Here is a 12,739-nt window from a genome sequence, read left to right as displayed (position 1 = left end):
CCACAGGGAGACCACTCCACGCTTGGGGATACCACCATATGGAAGCCACCCACCATCCAACCAGAAGGGGACAAAGCTTTGTTTCACGTTGTGGCTTTCTGCCCTCTCCATTTGGAGTCCAAAATGATCGGGATTTGCATCAGAACCTCTGCAGAAAATTTCAGCTCTAGCTGAGCTGAAGATGTCTTTTGTGGCACGCAGTGTAATTCAGACAGAACGTGGGTGCCACTCATTTTTCTTGGCTCTTTCTCTGTGTCTTCATTGTAGCAGAAGCCCCTTCCGGCATGCCTTTGCTGGCCCCTCCAGGATCCCCCGCCACCCTGACAGCCCCAAATGACTTGCTTCATTCTCTGCTTTTTCCTGCATGACCCAGGAGAACAGCACCTGCACCTTTGTCTGCCCCCCCGGAGACACCCATTCAGCGGGCACTTTGAGGAGGGAGGTGGTTTGCACCAAGGAGGGTCTATTTCACTGCCCCAAAATGCTTTCTTGGCACTTTAGGGAACCTCCACCTGGCGTGGCCTTGCCTCAGCAGAGCACAAGGGGGAACAAACCAGAGGTGCGGAGCTGACAAAGCAAGCCGCCTCCTCTCCCCTCCTTCCTGGAGGAAGCAGCATATTTTTCTGGGCTGACCTCTCTGGTGCCAGCTTACTTAAAAGTCATTTTGACATATCCAGACTGCAGTGTTGCCAGTGTTGGCCAGTTGCCTTCCCAGCCCACAGCTGTCCTGTTGGCAGCCATGAGAAACACTAGAGGTAGTACTCGTTGAAGCAGAAGGCCGTAGGGGCACAAAGGCTTTTGCCTGTTCTTCGAGCTAGACTTGTGGGGAGGAGGGTCTTGTGTTAGGCTGAGGATCCTGGACCAGCCCACAAAGCACTGCAGTACCACCTCTCCTGATGTGTCCCATTGCAGCCGAAGGTAAAGGTTGCACATTGAGGTGATCAGAGGAAGAGTATGCAGGGAGACTTGCTGGCCCCAGGAAGATGTCCGTGAATGGACCGAGTGACTGGACAGAGTTTAAATCATCAAGGGTTATTAATACTGCTGGAGAATAAAAGAATCCAGAGGAAGTGGTGCTGGGGGGTTATCTTAATTCAATAAAGTCCTGCCTCTGGCATAGCTTCTTTGTGACCTGCGCAAGACTTTTTGTAGCTTTCTAAAGGCTGACCTGCTTCCCATAGTGGTTCTAGGGCAGGTTCCTTCACCACTCTGGGAACATCTGAGCCTTGGCAAAAACACCTTGGTTTGCCTCCCAAGAGAGAGTCTCTGAAACTTGACTGAGGGACGGAGCTGGGGCCAGAGGAGGCTCCTGGCATTCTGCATCGCTACTGCTCAAATGGCTGTGCCAACCGCCCTCCGCCTCTCACCCCTGCAGAGTGATCCCAGCCCAGGAAATTGCTTCCCCAACACACACTGTGCAAGAGCCAACAGGAGAATATGCCCAGCAGACCTTGGTTTGCTCTTCCGTGAAGAAAATTTGTCATGCGAGTACAAATATGTGTTTCACTGAAGTTTTAACAAGACTGTGTTTTGCTTTTCTGTGAAATCAAAAACAAGATGGCTGAAAGGAATTAAAACAATCAGTATAGACCAAATATTGTGGAAATGCTTTGAAAGCTTGGCAACTGTTGCTGGCCAACAAGATGGAAAGGTGGAGAATGCAAATCTCTCTATTTGCCTTTCTGCTCTACTCATCTCCAGCACTGCTGGCTTTGTCCTTCTTTCAGGTTGGTGGGTAAAAGTGGTAGAGACCAGCAGGATTCACAGGCCCCGGGAATGGTGAGCCAGCTGTCAGCAGGTCCGGGGCCCAGGAAGAAGCCTGTGCAAACAAAATGAAGGGATTTTGTTACTCTTTAGGCTGGGTGATTTACAGTGACTCAGAAACAAAATGATGCGCTTCCAGTGCTCAAAGTTTGTTTGTTCCTTAGGTCTTTTGTTTGGCAGGAATTTGAACACCCTGCATAGTCTCTTGTGCCAGCCGGGCTGTGGCAGGCTCAGGCCTGGCAGTGAATCTGCCAGGTTGTTGCTAGTATTTCCTAGCATTGCATCTTGAACAAAGACAGTTCTTTGTGTTCCAGAAAGGAGGCTTTCATTGTGTCATTACCCTGCCTGAAATATAGTGTTTAAATTGGGGTGGGGAAGTCCAGATACGGCTCCTTTCCACTTGCTTGATTTTATTTCTGGGAAAAACTGGTTAGGGTGAAAATGGCTGGGAGCAGCAGGTTTTTCAGCAGACAGACGGTGAAGAACCCCTCTCTTCAACTGCCTCTGGGGTTTCTCTTATGGTGTCAGCAAAAGTGCCACTCCTTGCTGTGCTTCTCTCTTGGGCAGAGAAAATTCGAAGCTGTGACTGAGTGGAGGGGTGTTAGGTGAGTTGTGTTCAGTTCTGTTCAGTAGATGGAGAAGGCGGGGGGGGGGGCTGAGGGCTGTTCTGACCCCCTTTTTAGCATACAGTTTGTCAAGAAAGCTGGGAATTTCTGTTTTGCAGGGGGGGGGGAATTGAGGCATTTATCATGGAGGCGGGGTGGTGGGTGCATATCATTTTTTAAAGTAGTCATCCAGATGTGACTACTGGCCAGAACAGTATGTTTAATGCCATTAGTGTTGAGTTGGTTTTAAAATCCAGTGTTTGATTTTCCCACACCTTGAAAGTCAGACCTTCGTCCATCCTGGGAGGAAGCCCTGCCTCACCACTCTTTTGCATTGGATTAGCCTTGTGGCCCCATGTAGTTCCTGTGATTGCAGCCAGCAATTGGGTGGCAACCTTGGCTTCTTGGAAACTCAGTCCTATCTCTCTGTGTGTGATATCTGTCACTTAGATGGTTGGGTAAGTTAGACTTTTGGTGAGCTCCAGAGGGGATGATGGACCTCAGACTCCCCTGTTTTTTGTTTTTGTTGTTGTTAGGCTGCAGGTCGTTTTCTGGCAGGAGCATTGGGGCTCATTTGCCCCTAGTTTAAGTTTGGGGGTAGTGCTGTCTCAAGAACACGGTTGGGGGGTGCCTGCCTTTGACTCTGTCTTACTTCCAAATTACACAGACAAGCCGGTTGCCATTGTGACCTTCTTCTGAAGCTGAGAGAAAGGGACTGGCCCCAAGTCACCCAACTGGCTTTGTGTCTAAGGCAGGATTACAGGCCAAGTTTTCTTGCTGCGGAGTGGGAACCAGGCAAGCGAAAGGGCCCCACTGCTTGCCGACCAGAAGCCGGCTCGGAGAGGCTGGAGGGGCAGCGGCTGCTGCCCTGCTTCCATTGATCAGCCCAGGAGGGACTCGGCAAGGGGACCCTTTCTGCCCCGTACTGGCTTTGGGTAGGTCCGCGCGCGGTTGGGCTAGTGGCCTGAGGCGGGGCGGCTGTGCCGATGTTTCAGCCGGCCGTCGGCGGAGCCGGCTCGGAGGACCAAGAGCAGGAGCGCCCCTGCTCTCGCCACGCTGCGGCCCGGGGAGCGGCGGGCGCTAGGGCCGAGCGGCTCCAAAGCGGGGCCGAAACAGGCTGTTTGCCTGGACGACGGGGGGCGGGGGGAGGAAGTCATTAGTGCGGCGGAGGGAGGAGGCGCGGCCGAGCCAAGAGGCGGCGGCGGCGGCGGCGGCGCGGCGGGGAGCCGCGGAGCTCCCTCTGGTCGCGCTCCGGCTGCCGACCCTGCCAGGCGCCCGGCCGCGGCTCCCTCGCGCCGCTTCCTCCGCGGCCCCCTCGCGCCGCTTCCTCCGCGGCCGCCGTCCCTCCGCTTTTAGTGCTGACGGAGCAGCGGCAGCCTGCGCCCGGGAAGGGGGCGCAGCGGCGGGCTTGGATGTGCGCGGGCGGGCGCGCTGCTCCCGGGGGCGCTGCCCCTCTCGGGCTGCCCTGAGCGGAGGGCGGCGGCATGAGCAGCGGCCCTGGAGAGCGAGCGCCTACCCCCGCCGCGCCTTGATGCCCGAGCCCCGCGCTCCACAAATATGATGAAATGGCAGCCCCGGAAGAAGGTGAGCGCGCCCGCCCGCCGCCCTTCGGCGCCCGGCGGCTCCGGGCCTTTGCCTTATAAGGCCGCTTTGTTGCCAGCGCCGCGGCCGGCCGGCGGGGCGGGCGGGGCGTCCCCCGCCGGCGGCGGCTGGCGCGCTTGCTTCCCGGGCGGCTTCGGCGGCGGCTGGGCTGCGCCGCCTTTGTTACCCGCCTTCGCCGGTTCCCGCCGGCCGCACCGTCCTGGGCCAGAGCTCGGAAGCCGCTCGACGGCGGAGAGCAGCGCTCGGGCCAGTAGCGGTCCTCCTGTCAGCCTTCGGATCCTCCTCCCGTTCGAGGGAGGCGCCTCGCTTTCCGCCGGGGCTGCCCGGGTCTTGTGCGGTCGGAAAGGGTTCCCTTCTGCTCAGCTGGCGGGGCTGGGGAAGGAACTGGACAGCGCCGCAGGTGCCGCCAAAAGGCGGGCGGGCTGCCGGTCCTGTGTGCCCAGAGCCAGAGGAGGACGAGCCGGTCCTCTGCTTTCGTGGCAGCCTTCCTTGCGCTGCTCCGCACGGCCGTTGTCGGGCGCGGGGTCCTTGCAGGGCGGTGGAAGGGCCGGGGTGCCGGTTGGGCGAGCTTCGCTCTGGCTCTTTCCTGCTTTGCATCCGTGGAGATTCTCAGTTATCCAGGTCATAGTTGTCAGAAAGGGGTTTTTTTCCCCAAAAGGCATCTGGTCTGTTTTTTTTCCATGAGGAAGAAGTTAGGATTAGGATAACCTTTACTGTCAGTTTTTACTGTGAGCACCCTGGCACACATTAAATTTTGTTGCCTGCTCTCAAAAGAAAGTATATTACCCATATCCATACATAGCACATACATACACATGCTACCTGTATGTGTATAAGTGTTTGTGTGTGTGCGCGCGCATAACGTGTGTATGTATGTATGTATGTATAGTAAAAACAGCCCAGTTTCATTTTGGGTGGTTTGCTCTGGCTTTGACATGTTTGCCTGATTAATTTTATGTTTTCCATGCACACAAGAGGAAAATAGGGAATTACTTTTTGTGTTGGAACCAGGCTTCTGGAAACGTTCAGGAGCCCAGCCCGCAATGCCCACCTGTAAGCCAGGAGCCTGTCTGCACGACCTGTGCAGTTCCCTAGAGCCTGGGTCTGTTTTGGAGAGCTGACTGTCCTTGGAGGGGTGAAGGTCTCTTGGCACTGTCTCACACCACCAGATTGTTTTTCATGGAAAGGGCTAGGATGGAGGCACTCGGATGGGGTGCCTTGTGTTGATTTGCACACTTGGAACCGTGAGCCAGTTTCATTCTTGATGGGGCATCTCACACTCTCCAGACTGAGGCTCCCATAGGAAGTCCATCCAGCACTCTCAAAAGATTGATGCCCAAGATGCCAGTTTCACAGGTGCTGGTGACAAGCTGATTCCCGCAGTCTGGCCTCTTGCTGTGACATTTTTCTGCCACCCAAGAGTCTGTGCTGGGAGTGGGCACTGGGCAGGAGGGTAGCTGTTGCTGGGCCCCTGTTGGTGAGAGAGAGAACTTTGTGCTGCATGGGACTCTGGGTAGATTCTTTGCTCCCTGCTTGTGGGGCAGGGGTCCTGGTGATCCCTCTTGTTAAGACTGCTGGGGATTCCTCTCCTTCCTGGTGCTAGTTTATCTGACGCAAGGGGTAGTCCCGAGTGCCACCAAGAAACCACAGTGGAGGAAAAGCTGTGCAGTTTGTTTTCCTAAAGCTGGACGTTGCCTATCTGCTCGTGGGCTGAGAAGGAGGCACTGCCACCATTCCCGTTTAATTAACTTCTATCCTTCTTCCAAGACTCCAGAATCCACAGCTGCTGTGAGCACTCCGCTCCTGCTGCAAATGATTCCTCCCCCCCACAGCGTTCCCCAAAGACCCTGCCCCAATATCTATCCTGATGGTGTAAATGTTTGTAAGAAGAACATTGCCAGTAATCAGCTATCAGAGAACCAGAGCCAAAATCTGTGGGAGGTTGTGTGGATCCCTAGTTGCCCCTTTGCTTGCTGCTCCTGACTTGGCTTCTGCTTTTTGACTGGGGAGACTAGATCTCTCTCCTGGCCTTCTTGTTGGTGGTTGGGAGGCAGGAAGTAAAGCATCTGGATGCTGCCTTACTAAGCAGCCTGGAGAATTCTGAGCAGCTGGCAGAAACTTCCTTCCTTCCTTCCTTCCTTCCTTCCTTCCTTCCTTCCTTCCTTCCTTCCTTCCTTCCTTCCTTCCTTCCTCCCTCCCTCCCTCCCTCCCTCCCTCCCTCTGCTGCTAGCAGTGAACGGGGATGCCAGAGGCTGGATAAGGCGTGTTCACATGCATAGATGGAGCAAGAGCAGCTGAACACAGAGGAGGCTCCAACTTCTGTGGATGTTTCCAGTTTAGAGAGCGTCCTCTCGCACTGTATTGTGGTTTGGTATATTACAGAGGGTGGTGAGCACAGCACAAGACATCATGGGCTGTCCCCTGACACCACTGGATGACCTCGCCAGGGCCCGCTGCCTTGGAAGAGTGAGGAAAATTCTCAGGGACTCAGACCCTGGTCGGTACCTCTTTACTCTCCTACCATCGTGTAGGAGATACAGAAGTATAGCCAGCCGTACCAACAGGCTGAAGAACAGCTTCTATCCATGGGCTGTCAGGCTCCTGAACGGGAAATAACGCTATGTATGATTGACTTGCGAGGCCGGTGTGTTGTGCAATTAGCTCACATGGTGTAACAAGATGGTGGGTTTGTTGTCACTGTGAGTGACAACACGAAGGGAGGCTCAGCCAATCTCACTGTACACGTTGTACTTTGATAATAAAAGATTCATTCGAAAGAGGTGCCCTCAGTGTGGGCCGAACGTGCCCCCGTAGCTTTCCCTTTATGCTCCTTTGTCCTCCATGGTGCTGCCTCCTGTCAAGCCCCTCCCCAGCACCTCCATTGGTTACTAAGAAGGGTGCAGGAACCCACCTTCATTGTGTTTGGGTCAAGCAATAAGGTGAGGGAGACAAAGTTCAGCATTTATGTTTTTAAAAGCCAGGTTCAAGTGGCCTGGCCAATTTGTAGCCCATAGTCTCTGCACTGCAACACTTTTTGTGGCTGATCACGCTCGGCTTTGCTTAGAGCAAAGGGACTTGTTGTGGCTTTCCTTCTTCCCGATCCCAGTGTCTGAAAAAGCCCATGTGGGCCTCCCTTTTTGCAAGGGCTTCGTCCTGGCGTCTCTCTTGAAAGGCCAAAGCCAAGGCAGGGATGCCAAGTAGCTGAGCGTCAGGTTAGGATTCCAGTGGGATCTTTTGAGAGTCAAGACAGGTTGAGGTGGGTGTGTTTGCCTTTGGGCTGTTAAGCTCCATTTTTTCCAAAGCAGAAAGGTGCAGGGGTTTAGAGCAATGGGGCAGTCTCTGCAAAGGTAGAGGCATTCTGAGTCAGTGAATAAGAAGGCCTAAAAATCTGGTACTTCCAAGCTCTCATTTTCTCCCATCCCCAATTTTGTACAATCAATACCACCAGCTTGTAATGCTGCTGACATGAGTGGCTGTGCCCTCTTCCCCCCCCCCCCCCCGCTCCAAGCTTAGAAGAGAGGGGGATCTTTTCTCATTCCAGCATAACAAAATGGGCCTTTAACACTATACTGAGAAGCAACTGTTGACCTTCCAAGACAGAGGTGACAAAATTGGGCTTCCCTGCTTCCATCTTCTGAGCCACTTTGAATGTTTCCCTCAGGAGGCTACAATCATTTCATATCCCAGTGATATTCACGAGAACGCTTCAATCTGGAGCCTCTGATTGCTCAGATGCAGAAGCGAACTTGATGTGGCCCCAGAGTGGAAACGGGGAAGTAGAGTACGGTAGAAGGCTGGCAGCATTTCCCGTCCTTCCTACGGGGTGGTGGTGACTTTTTCCTGTTGATGTCCTTCAATTTGGAAACAATTGTTCTCATGTTTGCAGGCAGCAAGACCAGGGCTGGGAGCCATCCTGAGTCTTGACATGCAGCAGAAAACCTGGCAGCTGTGTGCGGGCCACTCAGCATTTCCTTTCCCATCAATTGCAGGGTTACTTCAGGAGCTTTGCTCCAAGCCTGACGCACTTTCCTCCACAGCATCCCATTTAACGATCCGTCTGCACTAATTAGGGGGAATCGTCTCCAGGGGCCAGCTTCAGAACGTTGTGGTGGTTTCTCTCCCTGAGGTCCACAGTGCCTGGGAGGTTTGGTTTCCTTGGAATGCCCGTGCATTCAGAGAAGAAGAGAAAGGCTGACCCTGGTGTTGGAAAGAACTGCCAGAAGAGAGTACGTGGGTTTGGGTAGGAGCCCTTCACAGCCACTTGGTCCAAGGAGAGTGTTCTGCCACCCACTGTGGCCTGATGGCCCTGTCTCTCGGGACCCAATATGGGAACGGCCCTGGGCAGTGTGGCTTGGAGAATCCAAGCGGGTGGCCCCAGAGAGGGGCCAAAAATCAGTTGCATGGCTGGAAGGCAGACTGCTATCCTGATTGGAGATCTGGCCTCAGCCCTGGGGACAAGGTGAGAAGGAGGTTGGCAGGTCTACATCAGGAGAGGGAATAAGGGTCTGCCTTTTGTCCCTTAAGTCATGGTGCCGGCAGGGCTTGATGTCTGAGCTGTTCAAGAGGAGAGCGGTGCTGAGGTACAGTAGGCCTTCCTATGAAAAACTCCACTGGTTTTACTGGTACCATCTCCCAGCTCTGCATCTTTTGCTGGATGTTCCCTGGAAACACCCCTTGTCAGCTAGCCAAGAATGCCTGTTCCCTCTTGCAAGTCCCCAGTACCACATCAGTCACAGCTTCTGCCTGGATACGGGCAGAGTAGTTCCTCCTAGGAAAGCCTCCCTGCCTCCTTGGAGCTGGCCCGGTTTTCTAAGATGTTTGGCAAGAGAACAGAACTGTGCAACTCCTTGGTATTTTGCTCAGTTTGGCACACTTACTGGGAAGGTGGGCAAAACTAGCATTGGTACCTGCAGCCCTGGGTGACCTGACCCTGCTTGCAAAGCTTGGACACATTGCTCTTTGAAAAAGAAGAAGTGGCGGCATTTGGCCCCTGGTGGTCTTCTCCTTTACCTTTTGGGCGTGAGAATTAAGGTGATGGTTCCTTGGGGTGGTGGGGGAAACAGGTGTCATAATTCCATGTTTAACTGAGGGTTTGTGGCCTGGCTTTGAATAAAAAAATAGAGTTTAAAATATTTTCAGAATCTGAAAAATAAACAATGCCTTACCTAGTACATGTATATATGTATCCAAGGAAAGTCCTTCACAGAATATATTTGTAACCTGATCAGGTTTTTTTTAACATAGCTCATTTTGCCTTCAGCAATGTTTGCCAAGCAGGTTTATTGTGTGGTTTTTCTGTTTGGATTGTTTGTGGTAATACTTAAGCTCCTCCAGAAGCGAATGAGGAAAAGAAGTTGCTTGGACACAATGGAATTTGTTCTCATCTAGTGGACAAATAGTAGGCGGGCCTGAATCTGTTAATGGCAATAACCTTGGACCCTCCAGAAGAGCAAGGAAAGGCAAGAGAAAGGATCCCAAAGGAGCTCGGTCTCTGACAATGTCTGTTCCTGGCGGTGTGGGGTGTGGGGTGGTCTGCACTCTTCTCCACCACCTGCAGTCTGGCAGGTTAGACAGGCTTGCCCTTTGGAGCAAATGAGCACTGGCGCGTTCTGGTGGCTGAAGCCCATGTTTGTCCACCAGCAGGAGCGAAGGCTTCCTCCTATTCCGTGGGCTACTCCAAACCTTTTATGGGGGAAGGTTTGTTTCCATGCTCACCCCCCCCCCAAGGCCAAGCCAGTGGGGGGGGGGTCTGCTCCCTTCAGTGAAATGGAGCTTGAACCTCTTTGGCCCAGCTTGTCAAAAAGGGTGCAGCTGCAGAGTATGCAACCCTGAAATTACACTAGGGTTTTTAGGTGGGTACTGTTAAAATTACACTCGTGTTCCTGTTTTTCCATGTGTGTGTGCGCGTGTGCACGTGTGTGTACGTGCACATGTGCAGGTAGCTCATATGGTCAGGTGCAGCCTTGGGTTTTGGTGCTGGGAAAGGGGTAAACTGCTGGGTTTCAAGAACGAGTGCCTAAGACGAGGAGGCGATTAGTCTGGTGGGAGTTCTGGCTAAAGTTATATCCTTGCAGTGGGGAGACCAGCTTTCAGAGGCAGCTTTTGGTAAAGGAAGGCTGAGTTATTGTAATTTCCCCGGGAGAATAAGCACTGTTCCCTTACATTGACATGAGACGCAGCTGCCAGACTTGCCAACATAACGGAAGCCCTGGTAATAGCTATAGTAGTTCCTTTTATAGCTCAGACCTCTTGGAATAAATTTAATTACTTGTAGCTGAATCCAGTAAAAGCTCTATTTTCCCAGAGCCTTTGTGGACCCCAGCAGAGGCTGCCTATTCATAGAGCAATGGTGCTTCATTTGATCATTTTTTAATTATTTTTATCCCACCTTTTTATATAAATAACTCAAGATGTCAGACATATCTAATGCTCCTTCCTCCTCCTATTTCCTCCACAACCACAACCCTGTGTGGTGGGCTGGGCAGAGCAAGAGGGACTGGCCCAAAGTCACCAAGCTGGATGTCGTGCCCACAGGCAGGACTAGAGCTCACCGACACTTGCCAGACCAGCCCGAAAGCAGGGCCAATCTAGTGGGTGGAAGCTTCACAGAGAGAGACCCAAGCTTGGAATAAGGAAGAATTTGCTGGCGGTGGGAACAGTGGAGCAGCTAGCCCCTGAGTCGCAAGGCTCCACATTAGTGGAGGTCAGAGAGCAAGGAAACAAGGATTTGGGCTCCCTCCCTGCCCTCGGATTGGGTGTTCTGCCCCTCCTCAGCCAGGTGTCTTCTTGGGACAGCAGCAACCTGCAGTGGCTGGGCAACATCTGGGCTGGAGAGCCTCTGAACTTGCCAGCCTTACCCCTTTCTGTCAGCTCTGCCCCCTGAACACCGTGTGAAATTAAGAGTCTTTGAATGGTTGCAAGCAGCAATTTGCACATTTCTCGCTTGTAAATTATGCTACATCCATTTGTTTGTTTAGCTTGTCTTGACACTTCAGCACAATGCTATAGTTAAGCAGCTTGGTGGTCTGCCAGCCCTCTCTGCTCAAATGCTTTCTTGCTGGCATACGGGAGTTGCGAGTGGAGGGGGATGTCATCTGGAACTCCCCATTCCCACAAAGTAGGTAAAAAGACTTATTTGGAAGCCTCAGCAGTGAGTCACAAGCTTTTGCCCCAGGAATTGCCTGGAGGGGAGCAGTTCAGGTGGGCTCACTGCTGGTGGGTGGACTTCGGCTGAGCTTCCTAGCATCAAAGCAGCCAGCCTGGATGGCAAGCAGGGGTGGTCTATAGGAGGGGGGGGGGCTGTTGGAGGACAGCAATGGAGCCCCAAGGCGTGAGGCTTCAACTGCGCTGGCGCAACGGTGAGAGTCTCTTCCCAAGTGCCAGCGCTGCCGCTTCAGGTGCCCCAACTGATCTTTGATCATGTTGTCGCAGGCCTACTTCCGACAGGGTGTTGCCCTCCAGTACCTCGGGCGCCATGCCGATGCTTTGGCAGCATTTGCCTCCGGCTTGGCCCAAGATCCCAAGAGCCTGCAGCTTCTGGTGGGCATGGTGGAAGCTGCCATGAAGTCTCCCATGAGAGGTAAGAGGAGGCTCTTTGGCCAGGGTGGAAGAGGGGAAGAGTTGGAATGCCCACAAGACACCCTTTTGTTGGATGACTGCTCCCCTGACTTTGGAACGTGGGCTGTGCCAATGGGGGATTATGGGATCTGGAGTGTAAGTTCCCATCCCAGTGGTGTGAATGGCTTCTGTCTCCTCCTTAGAATCCCTCGAGCCAACGTACCAGCAGCTGCAGAGGATGAAGCTGGACAAGAGCCCCTTCGTGGTGGTCTCCGTGATTGGACAGGAGCTGCTGACAGCTGGCCATCATGGTGCCTCTGTCGTGGTTCTGGAAGCGGCCTTGAAAATTGGCACCTGCAGCTTGAAGCTGAGGGGTTCCGTCTTCTCTGCCCTGAGCAGTGCCTACTGGTCTCTGGGCAATGCCGAGAAAAGCTCAGGCTACATGCAGCAGGACTTGGACGTGGCCAAGACCTTAGGTAAGCCACATGATGTTGTGAAGGCGGGATGGCAGCGCCACTGGGATCTGATGGCCGGTGGCAGGTTTACCTGGGTTCTCCTTTTCCCTAGGAGGCTCAGGTGTCTCTTTGTGCACTGCCACAATGATTGCTTTCTGGGCACTAGAAAAGTAATGTCCAGGGGCCATCTGCAGCATTGTGCCGGACACTGTGGCCCCGCCAGGACAAGTGAAGGGGCTTGGATATGAAAGGAAAGACTATTGGGGATGTAGGTGGCACCCCTTCTTGTTGTCCCAGGCTGCACCGGGGTGGGGTTTACCTGGCATCTGCCTGAAGGGGCCTTCCAACTCACCCTTGGCTTTGCTTGCTTCTCCTCCAGGTGACCAGATGGGTGAATGCCGAGCTCATGGCAATCTGGGCTCTGCTTTCTTCTCGAAGGGAAATTACCGGGAGGCCTTGACTAACCACAGACATCAGCTGGTGCTTGCCATGAAACTCAAGGACAGAGAGGTAGGAGAGGAGAGGAGAGTGATGCCTATGTGCCTTCCCAGTGACAAAAGGGGGATGCCCAGGAGAGCATCTGGAGCAAGGAGCAGTGGAGCAAATGGGCAAATTAGATGAATAGCTTCCACTGAAGTATCTGCTGCGTAAAGCAGCACAATGGGAAGGCAGAGCTAACTCACAACCACAATGAGCCTGATCCAGGAACAGCATAAACATTTCCGATAGACACACAAATGACTCACAGCTACGGGG

At 53.4% G+C, this 12,739-nt stretch overlaps 1 protein-coding gene across 2 annotated transcripts in view; it reads left to right on the top strand.

Moving 5' to 3' along the window:
• Positions 1 to 12,739, top strand: part of TTC28 (tetratricopeptide repeat domain 28) — a gene marked incomplete at its 5' end in the record, with an annotated part of 30,861 nt that overhangs the window by 4,471 nt on the left and 13,651 nt on the right. The window contains 4 exons of one of the 2 annotated variants that reach the window (XM_081339254.1): positions 3,692 to 3,953; positions 11,403 to 11,550; positions 11,732 to 12,004; positions 12,363 to 12,493. In XM_081339254.1, the coding sequence (XP_081195380.1) occupies positions 3,927 to 3,953; positions 11,403 to 11,550; positions 11,732 to 12,004; positions 12,363 to 12,493 (579 nt within the window). Of the gene's footprint in view, positions 1 to 3,691; positions 3,954 to 11,402; positions 11,551 to 11,731; positions 12,005 to 12,362; positions 12,494 to 12,739 lie in introns of those variants that run through there. The other variant, XM_081339255.1, reaches the window with a different exon arrangement.

Source organism: Vipera berus, assembly GCF_964194415.1.
Source record: "Vipera berus genome assembly, chromosome: 14".
Classification (NCBI taxonomy): domain Eukaryota; kingdom Metazoa; phylum Chordata; class Lepidosauria; order Squamata; family Viperidae; genus Vipera; species Vipera berus.
This window is presented reverse-complemented; position numbering and strand designations above follow the sequence as displayed.